The sequence below is a fragment of the Phaenicophaeus curvirostris genome, chromosome 4 (assembly GCF_032191515.1).
Source record: "Phaenicophaeus curvirostris isolate KB17595 chromosome 4, BPBGC_Pcur_1.0, whole genome shotgun sequence".
In the NCBI taxonomy this organism is placed as follows: domain Eukaryota; kingdom Metazoa; phylum Chordata; class Aves; order Cuculiformes; family Cuculidae; genus Phaenicophaeus; species Phaenicophaeus curvirostris.
In genome coordinates this window covers 45,430,587-45,455,394 of record NC_091395.1, presented here as the reverse complement: position 1 = coordinate 45,455,394, position 24,808 = coordinate 45,430,587, and the positions used below count along the sequence as shown (strand labels likewise).

The window sequence follows — 24,808 nt, the reverse complement described above, 5'->3', positions numbered from 1 at the left end:
AATCACAGAATCATTTAGGTTGGAAACAACCTTTAAAATCATTGAGTTCAACCATATATCTTTCCTATAATGTTTTGCCAGTGCTATTGTAGGTACTGACATCTGTACAGGGCTTTGTCCCAGAAAAGACTTGCATCATCTTCACAAATTCAAAACCAAGATGAAACTGCAGTGTGTAATACACTTCCCATAGAATTTGTTAGAAACACTGGGTGTTTAATTTTTTTTATTTATTGTATTTTATTTTGCATTCCTCTACAGCTTTGGCAAGGATCCATTAGAATTAGATGCGCATATGTCAGTTTGCTGTAATTAAAGGAAGTTGCTAGATCTGGCATAGATGACCCTCAGATATCCCTGTGTGTTTCTATGCAATGATAAATGAGGAAAAAAAAAAGAGTGAGAAAAGAAAAAGTGAAGTGGAGACTATAGAAAGGCTGAGTGCTACACCAGGTCGTAAAATTATTCTTAAAATAAGAGACACAAGGATTAAAATTTTACAGCTAAAGCCAAAACCAACACAACGGCAAAGAAAGTAAGATAAAGAAATGTAAAGAATGTGGTAGATTGACAAAGAAAGACCAATATCCTTACCCATCATTATTCCTTGTTTCTTTAATGCCAATTTTTTTTAAAACATCCTCTTCATGCTGTTGTCAGTGAAGAATTTGTATTTGTTTTGAAAGCTTTATGTAACAGAGAGAAACTCTCCCTTGAAAATGCCTGGTCTTTGTCTGAGCCCATTAGCTTTTGTGTGGATGCCAGGGTGCAGCCTGATTCCGTAACTCTTGTACTAACCAAGCTCTTGCAGGAGGCAGGAGCATAAACTCCCATCTTTTTATTCTTGAAGTAGATGCTCAAAGAATTTACATATGCTCATATATAATCCCTTATTAACAAACAAGGGATTAAGTAGATAAGAGTTAAAGCAGTAAGGCAAGATTCCTGTAAGTAAACTCTTTTTTTTTATCAGTTTGCCTTTTTTCCAGTAGATAAGGATTTTCCTCTGTTTTGGGGCTTAAAATTAACGTAATTCTTTTATTATATTTTTTTTCACTACCCATGACAATAATACCAGATCAATCCTGGAATTAGTATTGTAGAAGATTTCCTGGCTTTTTGTAGAAATTTTGACTATAACTGGAAGAATAGACTTGGTTTAATTTCCCATTTCATTTAGTCCATGGAAAGAGTCCATGGACTCTTTCAACAAGTCCATTGTTGTTCCTTAAAAAACAATTTTTCAAGCAAGATACTGATTTTACGTCTTAAAATATAGGCAATTTTTATAGGCCAAATTCTGAAACTTACATTCTTACAAATTACATTTTTGAGATGTAATATTAAATTATTAAATTGAAAAGTTGTAAGGGAGCACTAGGCAGAAAGTATTTTAACATATTACAGTGAAGCTATTATCAGATATTCTATACTTGTGTGCTGTTCCTGTACTGAAGTTGATATTTCAGTTACAAAACTGCAAAATAATGAAATAGACATAATGTATATCTGTCGACTCATATGCACTAAATTATTACCATAGTAGCTGAATAAACTTTTGTAGTGACTTTTGTAAATTACTTTACAGTTGTCTTAGGCAGTTGTAGAAAAACCTGATTTCAAAAGAGCATTGCTGGAATGACAATGTTTGAATTGAGTGCTAACTGTACCCTTTTTAATAAAAACAGGTGACAGTAACAGACAACGGTATTCCTGCAAAGTCAACAATTGCACGGGTGATTGTGAAGGTCTTAGATGAGAATGACAATAAGCCTCAGTTCTTGCAAAAGTTCTACAAAATCCGTCTTCCAGAGCGTGGTAAGCTAGAACGAGAGAGAACCGCTAGGAGAGAGCCCATCTATCGAGTTATTGCTGCAGATAAAGATGAAGGCCCCAATGCAGAGATCTCTTACAGCATTGAAGATGGCGATGAGCATGGCAAATTCTTTATTGAACCAAAAACTGGAGTGGTGTCATCAAAGAAATTTTCTGCGGCAAGGGACTATGATATCCTTACAGTGAGTCAAAATCTTGTATATCATGAATACATTAAATGTTCTTTTATCTGTATTCTCATCACTTCTTATTCAGTAGTTGGCAGATGAGTGACTGCAGTATCTGAAGGAAGAAAGCTTAAAAAGTATTGTTTTGTGGGTTTGTTTTGTTTTAAAGGATGATTTCAGATGTTTGTATTGAGGAAGTGAATCAAGAAGCTGCTGTTCTTTTCCAGAACTTGACAGATAATGAACATGATGAGGGAACGTAAGCAATCAGTTTGACTGTCTTTCAGGAAGAAAGCAAAATAAAAGTGAATTTATGGTTACAGTTTGTGCTACTATCAGGTGCTGCATACTTTTTCTCAATTTGCTTCACAAATAATGAAGGGCAAGTGGCACTTTGAGAGACACTTAACCTTTTCGGATATAGCTTACACAAGCAAACATGCTTGGAGCTTATTACTACTTTTCCATTTATGTGACATAATGATTTATGTGATCCTGTAGCCTAAAAGATGTGTCTGTTTCTCAGATTAAAGCTGTAGATAATGGTCGTCCACAAAAGTCATCAACTACACGACTTCACATAGAATGGATTCCAAAGCCTGTCCCACCTACAGAGCCCATTTATTTTGAGGAAGCATTTTTTTCTTTTACGGTGATGGAAAGTGACCCAGTTGCTCACATGATCGGCGTAATAACTGTTGAACCTCTTGGAACACCACTTTGGTTTGACATAACGGGTAAGGCTGCCTTAAGGGCTTTTATTATTAGAAACAAATGCATGGAGTCTGAGATACTGAAGGGCTCGTTGCAGCTTGGTTTGTAGTCACTCTTTTAAGTAATGTGAGGTTTTGACATGCTTTAGCTGTAGATGTGTATTTTTTCCCCTTATTTCATTATAAATCAAAATTATTTTATTTTTTATAAGTGCCGCTATGCAGCAAAGGTTTAAATTCTGTTGTGAAATATCTACTGCGTTGCCATTTTGGAAATTACACATGAATATTATATAAGTGAAATTAAAGCTAATCAAATCAACCTTATAAACTGTAGGATGGGGAAAGAAGTAAAATACTGATTTTCTGCGGATCAGGGTAGTACACCCAAAGAGATATTATACTGTTGACATTGATTTCTTTTCCTCTGGGCTGCTTCTCGGTTTGCTGTCCCTTGATTCAGTACTAAGAGGAGAGCTTGCAACGTTCCTAACCCCAGCAAACTTCTTCCTATACATATTCTTACTACTGTATCATACCTTAGCCCCTACCATTGAAAGGTGAATTCTCATCAATAATATGACTTTACATTGATGCTGTGATGGCAAATGAATAGTACTTTTTAATTTTAGACTTACTCACTAGACCTATGGACCAGGAATATACAGAGTGCTCACTGTATAGCTGATACTAAATACAAGTTCTGTCATGTGTTATGTGCTTTAGAATCAGGGAGAATAGATAGCATAGCCTTGTTTCAGGGGAAGTATCTCATAGTGAATTGTTTCTGATTTTAAGATGGCCCTATGGGATTGGGAATTTTCTGCCATATTCAGAAGAGAGAGAAGGATCTTGTTATTCACCTTGGTTACTGGTGGAAGTTTCAGCCACTACTATGTTAAGTTGTTAAGGAGAGCTTTTTTAATGATTTCTTTAAAATTTAATTACTTTAAAGATTTGTTTTGCTGGCAAATATTTCCTAAGGGATACTGAGAACACCAACAGTTAAAAGTGAAGTTTGTAAAACTGGTACATGTAGCAGGTATATATGTGCCAAATACTTGAGGAGTTCTCAGAAGACTTTCAAGCATGTGAGAACAGACGCAGCTTTTCCCTAAATGCATACTTCATGCATGAACAACTTGTGATTATAGTGAAAAACATTGTTAATGTATTAAATATTTACATAGATTTTTTTTTTTAATGGTTCCTCCTAGAGTGTTCAGGGGATGAGGGTAATAATTCCAGGCAACATAGATCATGTTTGAAGGAGAAGTGTTTGCATTTGGACAAATAGAGGGGTTAGAGATGTGTACAACTGTGTAGAGGGAGTGAAGAGTTCAAGATGCCTTCTTGCATTCTCGAAGGGGCAAAACTCTCTGCATTAGAGGTATTTTGGAGCTGAGACTGCTCTTTTACTGTTCTCCCAAACGTATGCACACACAGACATGGAAGTAGAAAAGCAGAAAATATAAAAAGAAGTTATGTGATGAGGAAATAAGAGGAGGTTCCATGTGCTCCAGTTCAAACAGGGTTATCCAGTCAGCAGCAAACAAACGTCTGTAGACCAGAAAGAGTCCATTAAAGGAAAGGTTAATAAAAGGATATTGTCAGAAAAAGGTGAATGGTTCATGGAGATGAGAGAGAGTAGATAAAAGGGGTCTCAGAGGTCCTGAGAGTTTCCACAGAGTACAGCAATGGTGTTTCCTGGGGTCTTTCATTAGCAAAATTTGTTAATTAGGTTGAGGATATACTTCTCTATTGTTCTTTTTAGTTTGCTTCACTTTGGAGAGTGTGTACATCTGAATAGAATTCTGATGATAATTTTTTTTTATTTGCACCTTCTAAGCACACAGCATGGTTTGGACATTTACAGAATTTTTAATGTGTGCTTGACACAGAAATTAGGTTATCTTTTCCTGCTGTTTTTAGAAAGACACATACAAGAAACTCCAAGGGGAAAGATCAGAACTTGACCATGGACTGTAAAATAAAACATTTTATTTTGACTGTTTTCTTAGTAAAGGTGTTTGGGAAAGTTTGATATGCGATTATGTTGTGAAGTTACTGACTAGTCTTACAGATGGTCACTTAATTGCCCTCTTTTAATGTTTCTAATAGCATGAATTAATTTGATTGACAGCTTTCCTTTGTGTTCTGTGCTTGCTTTCCATGCTTTCTTTCTTTTTGGCTGAGCCAGGAGACAAGCTTGCTAGTGAAGTATTTTACATCTTTCAGATGGCTTGTGACCTGAACTGTACAGCAGAAGGTATCTGCTGAGATCACATAATTTATTACCAGATTATGAGATCTGAAATGAAAGCGTACATTTATAAAATATTTATTTTATTAACTCTTCGGAAATCAAACTGCTCACAGTTGCATTTGTGACAGGTTCGTTTTTGTTTTGTTTTGTCATCATTACATTTATACAGCATCAATTCAGAGCATCCAGTTTTGGCTCTGGCCAAAACTGTTGCTGTTACACTTCCAGTGTACCAGATGGAGAAATTTGGGTCGAGTTCTGCTTCACCAGATTACCAGGTATCACCGCTGTTACAAACATTAGGCAACATCTTTGTGTTATCCATGATAAGGAAGAAAAAGATGCTGGTTAGAGAGCTTGTCCTTATATCAGAGAAAGTGAATGAACAAATTTGTATCTGTTCACTCTACTCTTCCCTTAAAATGGAGATAACTTCATTGAGACATCTGAGGAAATTGTATTGCACGCGAACTATAAAAGAAAGGCTAGAGACTCACTCTCTGAAGCTGACATCTTGCATAAAGCCCATTAAAAAATGTCATATACACCATTAACAAAAAAATGTTACTGCCTTTCTTGATGTCCAAATTATATCCATTGATGTGATTCAGAAACGGTAAGAGGATTTGGCTTTCAGTGAAACTAGAAAATTTACATTGTCTTTGTCAATGTTAAATATCTTAAATCCAGTGAAGCAGAATCTAGCCCATCTTTCCTAAACTGATATGTCTGTCATGCAATGGAATCGTCTAGAAGGTGAAATCATTTTTACATGAAAATAGTGCCCCATTTCAGTATTTATTGTTCTTTCTTGGATTAAGTATAAATTTGAAACTTCTGGACCTTCACCCTCTCACTTCCAGCCTTGGCTTTAGATAAAAGGCATTTAGTGATTTACAAAACAGAGCATGTAAATTTTTATTTTTTTTAAAAAAGCACTCAGAAGATATCTGAATGCTATCTCTGTAAAATATAATTCGAAAAACACATGCGCATAATTAGGAGAAATTGGTTTGCCATATCTAGCACTGGCTTTACCAAGATAAAAATTGATTCCTCCATTTTAAACTGCTTATTGAGACATCTAAAGCAATTGTAGTTAAATGGCAATATTTAGCATTGCTAAAAATATTTAGACTTCATGCACATTGTATTCTCATCAGAATCTCTGTGGTGGCATGATGACAATCAACTACATGTCTCAAACAACGAGTGTAGCTATTGTTCTACATGTTTGTTTATATATCAAAGGGTAATATGAAAGTTTTACAACTGAAATTAAGATAATTTGCTTCAGAAAAGGAGCTTGGCCATATTTAAACACTGAAGATTTGAATATTTAACAGTCAGATGAGTCCTGATTATCTCAGTAGGAATTAGTAAGTTCTTGAGATACTCAGCATTGAGTTGAGAATCCTTTGAAGGTGCTGTAGTTTTTTCAACCTTATCTAGGGCTGTAGAAGAGTATAGTAATTTGAACTCTGATCCAAAAGACATAAATTTGACTGTGTGGCTGATTTGGGATTTTCATTTATTTTGATACCAAGTATATTTTACACTAATTAGCCCAACAGTCTGCACAAAGTAAACTATAACATTTCACCTAGTAATTCTTTTTCCTGCTCTTTGGTATCTTCAGTGAAAGAAAAAAAACAGCAAATTATGCTAAGAATCCACCCTCTTAACTTTCCATGAGCCAGACAAATCAGCTTTAATCAGTTTTAAATAATGTGATATGCTGTTACTCACAGATATCAGATAAAACCCAAAGGTTTTAAAATAAGTGTATCTATATATAAGTATATGTGTATATAGTTCCACTTTCATTAAGCATCTGAAGCCAGGACATGATCATGCATGAAAACAATGAAACAGTGCTGTATTTTATGAACTTCTCCCTCTCCCAATTTCCTGAACAAGGTGGCAACTATGACAGTCGATTTGATGTGGACAAGGGCACTGGAACTATCATTGTCGCTCGACCTCTTGATGCAGAACAGAAATCAAATTACAACTTGACAGTAGAGGCAACAGATGGAACCAGATCTATCAGCACTCAGGTAATGGATTTTCTAATGAAGCACTTATAGAACAAGGAATTTGTAGCTGGGGGCTGGTGGTGTTATGTTTTCTCCTTAACCTTTTTTTCATACTGGGCAATGAACGCACTTTAAATAAATTAGGGACTCTGTCTAAAATAGAAGTGTATTTTAATCTGTATGGAGCATGTTGTGTAACAGTCCAGGTGGAAGGTTGTGCATTACTATGCTATAGTCTGAGATGGCAGCTTTTAAGTTGTATCGTGTTCCTAAATTAGCTGAGTAAATGAAAACAGAAACTAATCCCTGCCGTGCATGATTTACTCACAAGAGAAGTATTAATACTATTTATCTGAATTACCCCTCTTTATCCCACTACCCCAAATTCTCCAGGTAATGTGATTACTTCACTTGAAATTTAAGATGACCATTGCAAGGTTGTTTGATACCCCCCCAACACCCCACCAAGGTCTGTTGCTGACAAATTGTACAATGCCCAATGTTTTATGAAACAGACCTGCTTCTTCCGCATGGTGTACATATAGGAGCAGGATTTAGGTGATAACATTTCTTTGTGTCTTCCTGAATACTTGCTCTTAGCTTCAGTGGAGGTAGAGTTTGCCACTCTCCAAAAATCAGCAATCTCGGACAAACCAATTTTTTTCAAATTACCTATCTACTAAGGCTCCATGGTGGTGGAAATTTTTTGCAATTGGCCTAATAAGTTCCCTTTAAGGCAGAAACCGTTTTGCGATGCTACTGGGAATAACTATAGTAAAGTAGGTTATGTTGTATATCCCTCCTGTTTTTACCATCTAGTTTCTTTCCTCAACAAGGAAGCTGAATATATTTGGAAGTAGGGTTTAGCTGAGATTGATATGAGTGGAGCTGTAAGCATAAAGGAGCTCCGCTTTTCTTCCAAATAGAAAGGAAAGGATTTATTTACTGATTTAAGACTGTTGTATTGGATCAGTGATGTGTCTATGTCACTACCCCTATTATTGACCAACCCCTCAGGAGCTCAAAGAGCAGTAAGTGGGTTGCTGCTGTCTTTTCTGTACACAGTAATCTGTTAAGAATGCAATTTCTTGTTGTTCAGCTTCTGTATAGTTTGAATTGTCTTTTCTAATATTTCCTATGTTGTCTTCCTCCTTTAAGCCAGAGGTAAAGATGCTTCTTGTCAATTCTTAGGATTTAAAACAAGCTTTATTTAGCTGACTGCATCTCTGGAGGCTTGATAGGTCTAATACACTAAATTTGATAGTAGAAGACAGCAAGGTTAGCAGTTTCCTTTGAGAGCTGCCTTTTGCTTTAATGGCGACAATTGTGAGTGATATTTTAGACCGTGAATCTCCAAACATGACAACATGTACTCCAGTCAGAACTTGCTGCTGTCATAGCTGTGGTTCTGTTACTTCTAGTGCTGATAACAACCATAAAAGGCCTGGAGACTCCTGCTGTAATAGAAGAAGCCCAGATCCAGTTGAACAAGAATGCCTTTGGCAGGGAATTCAGAAAGACAGCAAAAGACTTTCCACACACAGTTACAGACACCACTTCCCCTCCTCTGCCCTAAAGAATGTAGTAAAAAATGCCACCATGCAGACTGTGTTGGGATAGCTTGGGGACTAGTAAAGGCTGGATATACAGTCTCAATGACTGCAGATATTTTGTCCAGTGCTCCTGCTTATGTACCTGAATTTCTGCAGGTGTCTTGAGCTGTCACAGTTGAACCATAATCTGCTTTCCCTTCTGGAACAACCAAGAATTAGAAGGTCACAAAACTACTCACACCTTCACTTCCTCTGGGTTATGCAATTCATTTAGTTTTTCTTGGAAGTGCACAGTGTAGCTTTTGTGCAATTTCTTTAAATTAATTTATTAATTTAGCATTTTGTAAAGCTGAATGAGCACTATAAACATTTACCACAGCAGTCTTCTGCATAAGAATTGGAGCAGTAGTCTCAAATGTATCTTCTCTTATTTCTGTGACTGCTTTTTGTATGATTTTCTTTTGCGTCTCTCCTTTCCTTTCTCGGCTGTAGTTGGCAGGAGCAGAGGTTGTGGCTTCTGTTACAGGGGAACACAAAGACTTCCTTTGCATTGTCTTCCTTTTTCCCCAGCTTGTGGGATAAGCTGGAGTTATGCTGTTGCTGTTTGAGGCTCATGTTACTGTTGTATGTAGATGGAAGAGCATGGATTAGTTCAAACTCTGCGACTGTTGGTGCATGAACAGATTCCTGATTTTAACTGATTCTCTTATCTTTACCATAACTCCTGGCCCACCCAAATGGACTGATCCATTAAGATAGACTATCAGTACTATCGTTAAGGAGGTATGTTTCAGATGATGCTTAACTTCAGGGGAATTAAATGTCGATACAAAGTCAGAGTTAAAGGTATGATTTATGGCTATCAGTGTAAATTCCATTACTCACTGCTGAAATAATGATGATTAAAGTTTGAGTGTTGATGTGGCATTGGATTCTTCCATGAGCTGATAAACAGTTAAAATAGAGTGGCAGGCAAAAAAAAAATCTTAATACTGAGCGCATACATGAAGAACGACAATATGCCATATGCAGTGTTTAACTTACAGCGTAATTGCTGTAAACACTGGAAATACTGTGAACAATTTACCAGAACTCAATTAACAGAAAAATCAGTAAATTTACATTTAATTTGAAAAAGGAAATGACAATTTAAAGGCATTTGGGAGAGGGGCAAGAAACGAAAATCTGATTGTGCAGAAGCAGTGTATGGAATCTGACTTTAAACTTTTCTTTAATCTGCCTTTAGAAGGCATTTGCTGGCCTCAGGCCATTAACATCTGTAGAGTATTTGGCTTTTTCAGGAATTCAGTTAAATAGCTTTTTTGAAAAATACAGCAGCAGTAGGCGTGGGGCTATTAGAATTTTGCATACATCTAAATGCCAAATGCATGATGCAAAACAAGGACAAACAAATTCCAGGCCTACAGTAGTGGTGTTTGACAGATGAGATGAGAGATTTCTAGTGTCACACTAGGAAGATTTATTAAAAAACAAATCAATGTACTTATGTTTTGGTTTATAATGTTTTGTCCTGAAATAGAAAAGGTTATTCAAAGGCTGTAAGTATATAGGAACTATTGAGTTATTTAGGGGACAGAAGAAGGGGGAAAAAAAAATTTAAATTCCTTAGCTATAGTCACTTCCAGTCATAGCTGTGTCTATAATTTTTTTTTTTTCACTGCAAGTAATACTTAGGATGGTTTAAAGCTAATTGCAGCATTTTACCTATTGCTGTGCTATCACAGAATTATTCCTGGGCTGCTTTGGTCTCTGTCTGTGTAACCAGTTTGCATCGCTCTCAGTTTAACCTGTAGCTAGAGGGGACTTGTGAAACACACCCCTTGCATAGTCTTGCAAAATGAGTCAAGTTTCTTATGTTCCAGACCATTTTGTTTCAGAGATCCTATTACAATCTGTTAACGTCAAACTTTTCTAAAGGAGGGTTCTTCAGTATGGAAGTTATTTCTTAAGAGGTATATAATTTTATTTTAGTCTTATAATTTGGTTGAGAAATGCTCAATATCTGTTGTTATTATATTATACGTGTTACTTTAAAATAACACAGGCTGTTCATGTGTTTTGTTCTGAGGTGCACAAATCCATATTTTTCAGTGTAAGTCTTTTTAAAATTGCACTCAAGATTATTACTTAGTTCCTTTCATTTAATTTGAAAGCTTTAACAGTTTACATGAAAAATTTAGTCCTCTAACATTTGAAAGGAAATTGCACATATGATGCCTGTCGCTTAGCATCTTGAAAGTAGAGTTTCCTTGGTACATTTAATTCATAGTTTAGATTGGAAGGAGCCACTGAATTTAGCTGGTTAAACCTTCTGATCAAAGTAGAGCAAGCTGCAAAGTTTGATCAAGTTTTTCAGGGACTTGCCAGGTTCAAAGTGACAGGGCATGACACCTCTACCTTGGACATGCTTTTACGTTAGTATTTAACAACTGTCCTTAAAAATAACTTTTTCTTATGTCTAATTGTAGTTTCAGCTATTGGACCTTGTGAATGTCACCTGTTGTTGTTTCACTGTGCAACTTTTACAGGAGACTGTCTTTCTTTCCTCTAGCCCTCCCTTTCCACAGTTTGTGGAGAGCATTTCAATCCTCATTGATTTTAATGTCCTTTCACTGGGTTCATTTCAGTTTGTCAAGATCTCTTTTGGACCACAGATCTGAAAACCGTAGTGGATCTACAGTCCCACCAATGAGTGCCAAAAAGAGGGGGTTAATTCTTTTCCCCTGCCTGCTGCTCCCCTTATCAAAGCAGCCCAGAATGCAGTTAGCCAAGATACCAGTAAGGTTGCCCGTTGATTCACATTATGCTCATCCACCAGAATCTGTGAGGGGCATAAGGTAACATCATCAGTGAGTGAGAAATTAATCCTAGAGTATATAGCTAAAAGACCTTTCACTTGAGTATAAGATAAACTTTGAATTTTAGCTTCATTTAAAATGATTGCACTAATAGATCAAATTGTGTGTTTGTAATTGTGTTTACCAGTGTGGAGAAAAAACTGCATGCCTGAGCAATTAATTTGACAAGTAATGGAATTACCTGAGCAAGCCACTTGTAATAACTGAGTCATTATGTTTATTCCTTAGCAATGTTTTTTTTTTTATATTTAATAGTGTTGTATATTTTGAGGAGCTATTTCCTGGTCTGCTTAGCCCAACAGTACCTTTTTGAAGGCTGCATTTAGCTGCCATTTAGCAGTCATTTTAACTGCTTCACTAGCTAATGCTGGAGGAAGTTGCTGCTCAGGCCTTCTGGTGGTATGCTCAACAGATCACTTCTTATTTAAGCCGGTTCGTTGGCTGTGTGATTAGTCTTGCAGGTACCATATTGGTTTCACACTCACTGCATTCCTGGCATTTAACTTAGTGCTTTGCATGGGTTTGTGGTGTTCCATTCTACAAGTGCTATTTTCTTGGATTGATTTTCTGTACTACCAGCAGCACAGGTGACCATGTCTTCTGCTCCGAAGATTCGTCTAACGCAGTTGCTCTGGAGTAACATTCCCTCTCACCTCCAATTTTGACCGAAGTGTCTGTATTTTCTCATTTAGGAGGGAAATACACATGAACTTAAATAGCAGTTTTGATTTAAATTCATCAAATTTGACACTCCATCTTTTCACTTACTGTTTTTCTGAGTCTCAACTTAATCTCTAGTGGGTGGAAATTGAGTAAAAAAACTTGACTTGTTCATTTTGAAAGCACAGTATCCATTAATTGTGTTCCAATTGTATATGGTATTGTAATCTTATTTATGGAAAAACATTTTTATAGTTTGGTTTGTATTGAGAGTTGGGGTTTTCTGTTGTGTTGCTTGGGTTTGTTGGGTTTTTTTTTGTTGGCCATTTTCATTTGTTTTCATTTTCCTGAGCACCAGTGTGCAGTGAGCACATGGTTTTACTAAAATGGTATGAAAGTGTCTGTGTTGGACCCTTCAATATTTCTTCTTTCAAGATACATTGAAATGTATTTTATTTATACAGAATTTAAAAAGAAACCAAGAACTGTGCTTGTGTTGCTTTATTACATCCTCCCTAATCATGAACATCTAAACAAAATCACATATTTAAGGTCACATTCTTCTCATTCTTACTTTTCATTTTCCAGTTGAATTGCTCAGTGAGTACATTTAAAAGTGTGACCTAATGTGTGTCCTGACTCACCTACCAATAATTTTTCTCCCTACCAAAAATTAATATTTATTCCTACTCTTTGTTTCCTTTCTTTAATCAGTTTTGAATCCATGACAAAACCAATTCCTTAGTTTTCATTGCAACATTTTTCAAGGAATTTTATCAAAGTGGGAAGTGATTAGTTTCTTTTTATTTTTCTTCCATTTTCTGAGAGGTCTGAAAATTGTGGGAGGCAGCATTTTCCTCTGCAATAATAATTTGTATTTATCCTAACAGACTGCTTCAAACACTGAAAAACTACCAATGTTTATGAATATTCCTGTACATGTACTATCTATTGGATTATGTCTCAATGACCTGTGATGCCCAGAACTATGTCTAGTAAACAAGGTTAGATGCGTGGCGGGGGTGGGCGCTGTGAACATCAGTGTGTGCAGACGTACACACGGGTGCCCCCCTCCCTGCCCTTACTGGAGATCTAGACATGGAGCTCTGTATTGTTAACAGCATGTGTTACATTAGGAAGATTACCATCTTCCCCCTTCCCCACACCCACCCCTGCACTCCAACAGAACCCCAGGGGCGGCTCCCATCTTGTCTTGGTGATTTGTTTCCACTTAGCTGCTTATTGCAGCACCACTGCTTTGCCAGTGTCTCATTTTTCTTTTGTTTTGTGCAAGGTCATGCTCCCTGTTGTTCTTGGTGAAAAAGACTGAGGCAAAATTGTAATTTGGGATGACCTTTCCTCCTCATTAATTGTTCTTTGTTTCCTAGTAGTCTTGCTTATCTGTAGATTGTTTCAGTTTCCAGTAAACTTAAAAACATTTTTATTCCTTTTAGTCCATATCTGGCTTCTGACTCTTGAGATTGCACATTTGCCATCTTCAGTTCTGTTCCTATGTTCCTCTTTATATGCTTGTCTGTTCTTTTCTATTTAGCAAATGAAATTCTCCATGAAAGTAGTCTTTCTGGTGACAGTTATTTCAGCTACCAGACTGGGCCATATCCCAGCTTTTTGGGGAGGATTTTCCTGTGTTATAATACAAAGTTATCCCAAGTGTTCCATACCTGATTTCATGTCTTCCCAGATTCTCACTTCCGGTAATAACCCTGCCCTGTGGTGCCACCAGGGTTGGTGCAGGACTTAATTACCTCAATGCAGAAGTCTGTCTGTTGTTACTTAGATTAAAATCATTCTAACAGTCTCCTAAAATCTTGGTACAGTTCGTAGATCATATCCAAGGACTGCCTTTGTCTGCCTGGAAGTTAATTAAATGTTTTCAGCCTCTATTAAAACTTACCATTAGGAAGAACTTCTTGTATTGGAGCTTAGGTAGTAATTGCAACCTGGACTAATATACCTGCATCTGAAATAAATGTTTTAGGCACTGGTTTGAATCCTGTTGGTACATTTCTCATCTCCTTTTACTTGATACAAGTTTTAACATAACCTTGCCAAACTACCATCTTGAAGTTGAGGATTTTTTTTCTTCCTGCAGCTGTCTGCATGATGTTTTCTTATTAAGTACCGCCATTAGTATTCATCTAGTTTAGTTTCTACTGCATGCAGTTTGGTACCTTGTCTAATTTATAGACTCCAGTAGATATCAATGGAAAGCAGTAAGTCTCTTCAAAGAGTAATTGAACCCATTTATGATGTTGTAAGTCCTTATTTAAAACACTTTTTGATGGCACTTAACTAATTTTTACAAGGCAACTAACCATTAGGTTAAAACATGGCTGCATGTGCAGCATATAAAGAGCTTGAATTCGCCATGTGTTCTTGGAGCTTTGCTGTCCACATGCCAACTCCTCTGTGTTACCGTTGCTCATCTGATGTTATCACTGTTGAATGAACCTGATGATGGTGTAGTGTCTTCCCTTTTTATAACAGAGTTTGATGCTGTCAAAGGCAAGTTGGGTGTGCAGGGATCTTGTGTGGTTCCAGTGAACATTATTATTCAGACAGAGAGCATTGCCTGCACAGCACATAGGTGAACCCAGCTGAACTTCTGTAAGAAAATGCAACTTGAATCATTGAAGTTAATATAGCTGTAACTTCAGAGAAATTGTGTTGGTGACTGGTTACCTTTGCTGAGATTGTGCTACATGTAGAAGAGCAAACAATACATGTGGTTCTTCAAAATAATACAATTTTGTAGGAATTCCATGATTTTTCCTTTCTTGCCTATACTTAGAAATGTAAGGAGCTGGAAGAGGATTGTTTCAATGTGAGGGCAAGGAGGAGCACAGTGTATCCGCTGCCTTGGAAAACATTACATAAAATTCCAAATTTGCACAAATAAACTGTATTTTTACTCACCTTGGGATCTATATTCGGATTTTTTTGTGATTGTTTTTTTAATTCCAAATTTACTAAGGAATTCTTTTTCATCTTGCTTTAGACAAAAACAATTCACCTTAAGATATCTTATGTAAGGCATTTTTGATAATATGAATTTCTAGTGTGACTTTGGTGAAGGTGAGGCAGATTTGGGTTTAGTGAGAGTCATCTTCCTTACACCTCTTAAACATCTCCCTGTCCCTGGAAAAAAAAATGTCTGGAGGTGGAATTATTTTCTGTGTTACAGTTGATTTTTAATGAAATGCCTCATTCCTGTTTCCCAAATATCATCAATGCTTTCCCCTTCCCATTGTATCATTTCAGGTATACATCAAAGTTATAGACACAAATAATCACAGGCCTCAATTTTCTGCTTCAAAGTACGAAGTTGTTATACCTGAAGACACCTTACCAGAGACAGAAATTCTTCGTGTCAGTGCCACAGACAGAGATGAGAAGAATAAGCTGATTTATACTATGCAGGGCAGCACTGATCCCATCAGTCTTAAAAAGTTTCGTCTGGACCCTGGAACCGGCTCTCTTTATACTTCAGAAAAGCTGGATCATGAAACCATGAGCCAGCATATTCTCACAATAATGGTAAATAAACACAAAATTTCTATAGTCAATAGCAACCGTATCTTTCTAAGTGTTGGATGTTTTTTAGCTTGTCGCCTTAGTTCAATGTTTATTTTTATGTTTATTTTGTATGCATTCTTTGTCTTTGTGACTGGTACAGATTGAATCTTGAATTATTTCTAGTATTTGTTGAACTACTGAAAGAAGCATGCTGATTACTGGTAAAACGTTAACTGTTCCAGGTTCGAGATCAAGATGTTCCTGTAAAGCGCAACTATGCTAGAATCATCATTAATGTTAGTGACACAAATGATCATGCCCCATGGTTCACCAGCTCTTCCTACGAAGGACGGGTGTATGAGTCAGCAGCCATTGGATCAGCGGTACTCCAGGTTACAGCATTAGATAAGGACAAAGGAAAAAATGCAGAAATTGTGTACTCTATTGAATCAGGTATATTGACTTTCTTATATCTTCAGTTTATTTTGAAACAATGCTTGCTGATACTTTGCTCCAACTGTAGACATGTAGAAAAATAACTACATAAAGTGGGCAATAGAAGTGTATGTGTTGTGTTCTGAGAGATGTATTTTAAGATATAGCCTTAGAGCATTTCAAAGAAAACTACAATGACAAACATTCATCTGCCTCTCTTACCTATTTATCTTATACTTACAAGATAGTTGGAACATTTTAGTAGTAGAAGAAAAAGCTAGCTTTAAGCTACCTTTAAGCTGCTAAGAGAAGTGCGTTCTTCAGAAATTACAGAAGCATTAAATTTAGATCTGAAAAAACATTATTTTTTGATAATGTAAATGATATTTTGCAGCATAGACAAAGCACGTATTTGTTGAAAAGAGTAAGAAGCTGGGACAAGTGGTTCCCTATTTAGCACAAAGTTAAACAAAGGAGCTCAAAAATAATTTATAAATATCCATATATCTAATCAGTAAATAGTCCCAGTTCTTAAGTTGAACTTTCTGATAGATGTGGCAAGGGAGGGGTTGCTTTGCGTGCTTCCCTCTGGCTGGTTTTAGATAGTGGGACTGCTATTCTAGTTCAGTAAAACAGATGAATTCTTTAATAGTTGGTCATTTTGACTTAAGGCTTCTTTCAGATGCAAGCATTAGGTGCTGCCACTTATTTTTAATGTCAGATGGGTTCAGAAAGCCACTCTATAATACAATTCAAATGATGGCAATTTTGAGTAATATGAAAACAGGATGACATTGACCGCATTCATTTACCAGATGGAAGTGAGTTTTGATTCTTTAATGCTGTATTTAAACAAAGCTGTGATTTCAATACTCTGAAGAGAAAGAATGTATTGAAGTGTCTCATAAATTGCTTAAGATGTTATTTGCAGAAATATGACTCTTTCCCTAAGCAGGGCACTAATGTCAATGAAGCTGATCTATTGCTTTTCCCATTTCAGTAGTGCTTGTTTTATGAATGGCAAAGCATGACAAGAAAAAAAAAATGCACATGCATGCTGTCTAGAATGAAGTTACACCCTGTTCTCTTCCTTTCTTCTAGCTTTTTGTGGGACTTCCTTAGGTTTATTTTACAGGACTCTGATCTGTTGGGAGGTTGAAGCATTATAATTGATGTTCTAAGCATATGGAAGGAACATTCCTTAAATGTTTGTAGTGCCTGCTTAGATTTGTAATGGGATGTTCTAAGAATGCCACTGTGTTTAGAGCCTCCGCTAAAAAAAACCCAAACAAAAAACTGCAACCCCCCCCAGCCCTTGCCTGCTTGTGTGCATAACTTGAAGTGCTTAATGAATTTTTTCCAAGCTGAGAACATAGCTTGAGTCATGTAATTTTTAAGGAAGTAAAATGTTGAATCTTACCATATTTAGTACATGAGCTGAATACTGTATGCAGTGTAGTTAAACTATATATTTAAAAAGATACTGAAAACAAGTGTTTTCAAATGGCAGCTAGTAATCCTCAACAGGAAGGTTTTGGGTTTTTTTAATACTGTCACAGGGGCTAATTTGCATATGCATTAATATGAAGTTAGAAGAGAGGTAACTATTGGTGCAATTCAGAAAGATTAATTTTGAAGCAGTGTTTTGAACAATACTTGCTTAAGCAATTAAGATTCACAAATGTGAATTTATTAAAATGTTTATTTATATTTAAAGTTATTTTAGGTTGTAAAATGTAACTTATATTCCACTAATGTTAACTTCTGAATATAATTTTCTTTTAGCTTCAGTCGAGATTTAAGTTGGCTTGAACATGAACTCGATGACAAAGATATTTGAAGAAAATACATAAATTATACTGTTGAAATTTGCAAAATACTATCTTAAGATTTTTTAATTGAAAAGAAAATACTTTTTGCAGTTATTTTCAAGGCTTGGATGGCTTTGCTAACTATGTTTTATACAATGTTTCCACAAATAAACTTATAATTAATGCTAATTCTTGATTACAGAAAACTTTCCAGAGAAGCTAACCAATGTTTGGTAAACAAAACTAAGAAACTTTAATATTCTTTGTGTTCTTGCTCTTTATAGCTAAATAAATAACTAACCTTTAAGTTCTGTATACATCCTTTTTAATTACTCTTCTTTCTCTTCACAGGCAATATTGGAAATTCTTTCTTTATAGATCCTATTTTGGGTTTGATTAAAATTGCAAAGGAATTAGATCGTAGTAACCAGGAAGAATACAACCTGATGGTGAAAGCTACAGACCAAGGAGATCCTCCAATGAGTGAAGTGACCTCTGTGCATATATTCGTTACGGTTTCTGATAATGCCTCACCAAAATTCACAGCTAAGGAATATTCAACAGAAATCAGTGAAAGCGCCAACATTGGCAGTTTTGTTGGAATGGTTACAGCATACAGTCAGTCTTCTGTAGTTTATGAAATAAAAGATGGTAATGTAGGTGATGCCTTTGCTGTCAACCCGAACTCAGGTGTCATTGTTTCTCAGAAGATACTTGATTTTGAAACTTTGCCTATTTACACTCTAACTATACAAGGAACAAACATGGCTGGCTTGTCCACTAATGCAACAGTTTTGGTACATCTTCGGGATGAGAATGACAATGCACCAATTTTTATGCAGGCCGAATATACAGGACTCATCAGTGAATCAGCTTCAATTAACAGTGTGGTTCTGACTGACAAGAATGTCCCATTAGTAATTCGAGCTACAGATGCTGATAAAGAATCTAATGCTTTGCTTGTTTATCAAATTGTTGAACCATCTGTCCGCAAGTATTTTGCCATTGATTCTAGCACTGGTGCCATTCGGACAGTCATGAGTCTGGACTATGAGGAGACAAATATTTTCCACTTTTCAGTGCAAGTGCATGATACGGGAGTACCACGTTTATATGCAGAATATGCAGCTAATGTTACTATTTATGTAATTGACATCAATGATTGCCCTCCTGTGTTTTCAAGAGACTTGTACGAAACGTCCATTTTGGTTCCAACCTATAAAGGCGTGAAAGTAATCAGCATAAATGCCACTGATGCTGATTCAGGCATTTTTTCACAATTAGTTTATTCCATTATTGAAGGCAACATTGGAGAAAAATTTTCAATAAACCCTCAGACTGGAGATATAACAGTACAAAATACAACTCAGTTAAGAAGCAGATATGAATTAACAGTGAGAGCATCTGATGGCAGATTTGCAAGCACTGCATCTGTAAAAATTAATGTGAAAGAAAGCAAAGCAAGCCAGCTGAAGTTCACACAGAGTTCTTACTCTGCAGTAGTAGAGGAAAATTCCACAGAGGCAAAAACAATAGCTGTTGTTACTGCTGTAGGGAATCAAATAAATACGCCTTTGTTTTACCATATTCTAAATCCAGACAGCAGATTTAAAATAAGCCCAACTTCTGGGATCCTTTCAACAACAGGAATACCATTTGATCGTGAACAGCAAGACTCTTTTGATGTGGTCATTGAAGTGACAGAGGAATATAAACCGTCAGTTGTTGCACACATTGTAGTTAAAGTCACAGTGGAAGATGTAAATGATAATGCTCCATTTTTTGTCAATCTTCCATATTACGCTGTTGTTAAAGTAGACTCTGAAGTAGGCCATGTCATTCGACGTGTCACTGCAGTAGATAAAGATACTGGCAGAAATGGAGAGGTGCATTACTATCTCAAAGAGCATCATGAACATTTCCAGATTGATCCCACTGGTGAAATCTCTCTGAAGAAGAAGTTTGAACTAGACACACTAAATAAGGAGTATCTGGTCACAGTAGTGGCAAAAGATAGAGGTGACCCTGCTTTTTCTGCTGAAGTTACAGTCCCAATTACTGTTATGAGTAAAGCTATGCCAGTTTTCGAAAAGCCTTTCTACAGTGCAGAGATACCAGAAAACATTCAGCTCCATAGTCCTGTGGTACATGTACAAGCAAACAGCCCAGAAGGACTTAAGGTGTTTTATAGCATCACAGATGGAGATCCTTTCAATCAGTTCACTATCAACTTCAACACTGGAGTTATAAATGTTGTGGCTCCTCTTGACTTTGAGTCTCATCCAGCTTACAAACTGAGTATTCGAGCAACAGACTCCTTAACTGGGGCACATGCTGATGTGTTTGTAGACATAATAGTGGAAGACATCAATGATAATCCTCCTGTGTTTACAGAGCAGTCTTACACTGTGACCCTTTCTGAGGCATCTGTTGTTGGAACATCCGTTGTGCAAGTAAGTGCCACAGATGCCGATTCTGGAACAAACAGGGGCATTTCCTATCACTTGGTTGAGGATAATAGTGAAAGTCATGACTACTTCCACATAGACAGCAACACTGGACTCGTTCTTACAGCAAGAACTTTGGACTATGAGCAAATTAAACAACATAAGTTACTAATAAGGGCCATAGATGGTGGCATGCTGCCCTTGAGCAGTGATACAGTTGTAACTATTGATGTAACTGACCTCAATGATAATCCTCCTCTTTTTAACCAATTGCTTTATGAAGCTAAAATTAGTGAACTGGCTCCCCGAGGGCATTTTGTGACCTGTGTGCAAGCCTCAGATGCAGATAGTTTGGATAATGACAAGCTGGAATACTCCATTCTGACAGGCAATGACCAAAAGAATTTTGTAATAAACAGTAAAACTGGTGTTATCACCATCTCAAACCTACGCAGGCAGACACTAAAGTCACATTATAATCTTAACATGTCTGTTTCTGATGGCGTCTTTAGAAGCTCAGCCCAAGTCCATATAACTGTAACCAGTGCCAATATGCACAGTCCTGTTTTCAGCCAGAATGAATATGAGGTTGAACTATCTGAAAATGCTCCATTGCATACTTTAGTTACTGTAGTTAAAGCAACAGATGAAGATTCTGGTACATATGGTCACATCACTTACCATATTGTGAATGACTTTGCCAAAGACAGATTTTATACAAATGAGAGAGGGCAAATATTTACTTCCAGAAAGCTTGACCGTGAAACACAGGCAGAAAAAGTAATTGCCATTAGCTTAATGGCCAAGGACTCGGGTGGAAAAGTTGCTTTCTGTACAGTTAATGTAATACTTACAGATGACAATGACAATGCTCCTCAATTCCGGGCAACAGAGTATGAAGTCAATATTGGATCTGATGTTCCACGGGGGACTTCTGTCATTAAAGTCTGGGCATCTGATGCTGATGAGGGTACCAATGCAGACATCACATACACTATTGAAGCGGATTCTGAAAACGTTAAAGAGAATTTAGAAATTGATGCATTTTCTGGTATAATTACTACAAAGGAAAGCTTAATTGGTTTAGAAAATGAGTTTTTGACCTTCTTTGTTAGAGCAGTAGATGGTGGATCCCCAAAAAAAGAGTCAGTTGTTCCTGTGTATGCTAGAATACTCCCACCAGAAGTGCCTCTTCCAAAATTTTCAGAGCCATTTTATTCTTATACGGTTTCTGAGGACATTCCAATTGGGACGGAGATAGATGTTATCAAAGCAGAGCATAATCAAACTCTAGTATATAGTCTGGTTAAAGGGAACACTCCTGAAAGCAACAGAGATGATTTTTTTGTGATTGACCGACATACTGGAGTGTTGAAACTTGAAAAGAATCTTGATCATGAAACGACTAAATGGTACCAGTTCTCAGTTCAAGCGCAGTATGCAAATGAAGATTATAATGTTGTTTCCTCGGTAGAGGTTAGCGTTCAGGTAAAAGATGCAAATGATAACAAACCGGTACTGGAGTCCAATCCATATGAAGCATTCATTGTAGAAAACATGCAAGCTGGAACAAGAGTCATCCAGGTTAAAGCAACTGACTTAGATTCAGGACTCAATGGCCAGGTTACTTACAGCTTGGATCCTTCTCAAGAACTAGATGTTCTAGAGACTTTTGCCATAAACATGGAAACTGGCTGGATTGCTACTCTCAAGGAACCTGATCATGAGAAACGTGACAAATACAAAATCACAGTGGTTGCATCTGATCGAGGTGAAAAAATTCAACTGTCTTCTACGGCTGTGGTTGAAGTTACTGTTACAGATGTGAATGACAATCCTCCACGCTTTACTGCAGAGATATATAAAGGAACAGTCAGTGAGGATGACCCTCCTGGTGGGGTAATTGCCATCTTGAGTACAACAGATGCTGATACTGAAGAAGCCAATAAACAAGTCTTCTATTACATTACAGGTGAATGATTTTTTGAGTAATGTCAGAATAATCCTAGAATGATGAGAGATATAACTTAATCTTTCAAATTATTGAAAAGTGTTTGAAACCATAGAGCTGCAAAAAAGAATATGTGTTTCTTAATATGAATGTTAAAAACCTAAGGAGGAAAAATGAGGTTTAGAAAACAGATCTTTAGCTTTCTGTTACATGTGTGTCTTGCTTAAAATGCTTTCCTACAATTGTTATTATATATCAAATCTTATTTTAAAAATATACTCTACACTTATATTAGTGATGTAGTTAAAGAATGAATGAAAGAATTTTCATGAAATAATAGACTATTAATTTCCAGTGAAGTATTTTTTTTTATTTAGTATATGTGTTGATATTATGTTATCTATAATGCTACATGAATTTCTATATCTATTTTTGTAGATTCTTTTGGCTGCAGTTAAATTTGTTGTATGAGCATCTGCTGACTATTTCTACTTCAAAAATGAAGCTATTTGTCTATAAAGCCACAGAGGGTGGCCGCTTATTTGTATTAACACTTCTTTCTCTTTAGCTGTAACTTAATGTTGATGGAGTAATAGTAGCAATGTTTCTCCTTAATTTAATGTTTCTTCTTGTATTGCAGGAGGTGATCCCTTAGGACAGTTTGCTATTGAAAATATACAGAATGAATGGAAAGTTTATGTCAAAAAGCCTCTGGACAGGGAAGAAAAGGATAATTACCTTCTAAATATTACAGCTACTGATGGAACGTTTGCAACTAAAGCTGTAGTGGAAGTTAAAGTCCTTGATGCTAATGATAATAGTCCTGTTTGTGAAAAGGTAGGCATAATCTTATATCTTCTGTCAGCTGCTTCTGTATATAAAATCTAAATTTTTCCCTGAAATTGCTTCTCAGGAGACTGACAAATGGGTATTCCTTTTAGGTTGGTGACAGAAATTTAGACTGTATCTTAATATTTGAACTGCTATCAAAGAAAAGTTGTTTCACGAACAAGTTTCTTAAATAACTTGACAATTCATTGATGTAATTTTTAGACAGAGAAGGCTGTATACCATCACATAGTTGATGTATTTGTGCATTTGCTGTGATAAGAGAGTTGAAAATACTAGAATACTGTTCTACAGTTACACTTAAAAGCAGCAAAAATCTGTGACGCATAATCATTTTCTTGTTACAATGCCATCTATTATCTACCTTACTGGATTTGATAGTCTGCAAAACTGGACATGAAAAGTAAAGAATGTAAAAATGCCAGAAAGTAGGGCCCTGGTATACATAACTGCCTTAGAAGAAAACCCATAGTCAGCATTTTCTTTTAACTTTAGTAGCTTTGGACTTTTCATAGACATCTTGTTGAACACAGATTTGATGTTACCAGGTGGAAAATTTTTCTTGTTCTGGGAAGGATCAAGTATACAGTGAGCTTTTGATCTTTTTCTTAGTTGATGTTTGTGTTGGTTACTTGTATATAAATGATCACAGTTATACAGACTAGTAAGTATCTGGTTTTTAGCTTATTCTCTTTGTTAATATTGGTTTTATAAGGTACAGTCCTTCTAGTGTAATGCACATACAGGACATGGATGAGCTGTAAGAGTGCTTAGTGACTTTAAATTCTGAGTGGGTTTTTCTTACTTTTTGTTTAAACTAGAAGCTTTAATAACTACTATTTTGGGACTGCATTTCATTATCAATTTAGCAGTTACAAGTGTTTAGAGTTCTTGGCTTTCCAGTGATACTCAGAAGTTGCTATGGTTGCAGTATTAATTGACTTTCTGAATAACCTAATAAACATGAGGTATTTAATTAGAAAATTGGAAGTTCTTTATATTTTCAAATATTTCATCCTTTGGTTCACTTCCTATGCTACCAAACATTTATCATCTCATCTGTCATTCCTCCTTTCCTTCCCCTTTTGTATGTTTCAACTTTCAATGTAATTTTAAAATGTTGCAGGCTTTATATACAGATTCTGTTCCTGAGGATGCCCTTCCTGGCAAACTGATAATGCAGGTATCTGCTACAGACGCAGATATTCGTTCCAATGCAGAAATCACTTATACACTGCATGGCACAGGAGCAGAAAAATTCAGACTCGCTCCAGACACAGGTAATAATACTTTATACGCTATACAAAATCCCAGTCATCGCCTCATTTTATAAAGTGTTTCACTATTACATTAAGATGTAAATGTTAGTATCTTAAGTTTTCCATTAAGATTTTGTTTATTATATCACTGTTTAAAGTGTGAGTTTCTACTACACAAATACTAAAAGTATGTTGAATAGAAATCAGGGAAAAGGCAAGTATTTTAATATATGAGGAACTAGAAAGTAAATAGATAATTGCCAGAAACTTCCATGCTGAAATGACTGGAGTAAAACTATGCTATAAATTTTGTACTTTTTTTATAGTCGTTATAGAAGTAGCAGTAATGGTTTATAACTGAAAATATCTTCATTCAGATTCTCTTTGCCGTTATTTAGTTTGGCAT

The 24,808-nt window shown here is 36.2% G+C and overlaps 1 protein-coding gene across 5 annotated transcripts in view; it reads left to right on the top strand.

The window, feature by feature from the left end:
- FAT1 (FAT atypical cadherin 1) overlaps positions 1-24,808 on the top strand; it is a 110,384-nt gene that overhangs the window by 61,814 nt on the left and 23,762 nt on the right. For all 5 annotated transcript variants that reach the window (XR_011337376.1, XM_069855945.1, XM_069855944.1 and 2 more), the window contains 8 exons: positions 1,689-2,018; positions 2,530-2,740; positions 6,903-7,042; positions 15,396-15,671; positions 15,893-16,103; positions 18,248-22,315; positions 22,935-23,131; positions 24,270-24,423. Coding sequence is in view for 4 of the 5 variants with exons in the window: in XM_069855945.1 (XP_069712046.1) it covers positions 1,689-2,018; positions 2,530-2,740; positions 6,903-7,042; positions 15,396-15,671; positions 15,893-16,103; positions 18,248-22,315; positions 22,935-23,131; positions 24,270-24,423 (5,587 nt within the window). In the remaining variant the exon portion in view is untranslated. The remainder of the gene's footprint in view (positions 1-1,688; positions 2,019-2,529; positions 2,741-6,902; positions 7,043-15,395; positions 15,672-15,892; positions 16,104-18,247; positions 22,316-22,934; positions 23,132-24,269; positions 24,424-24,808) is intronic.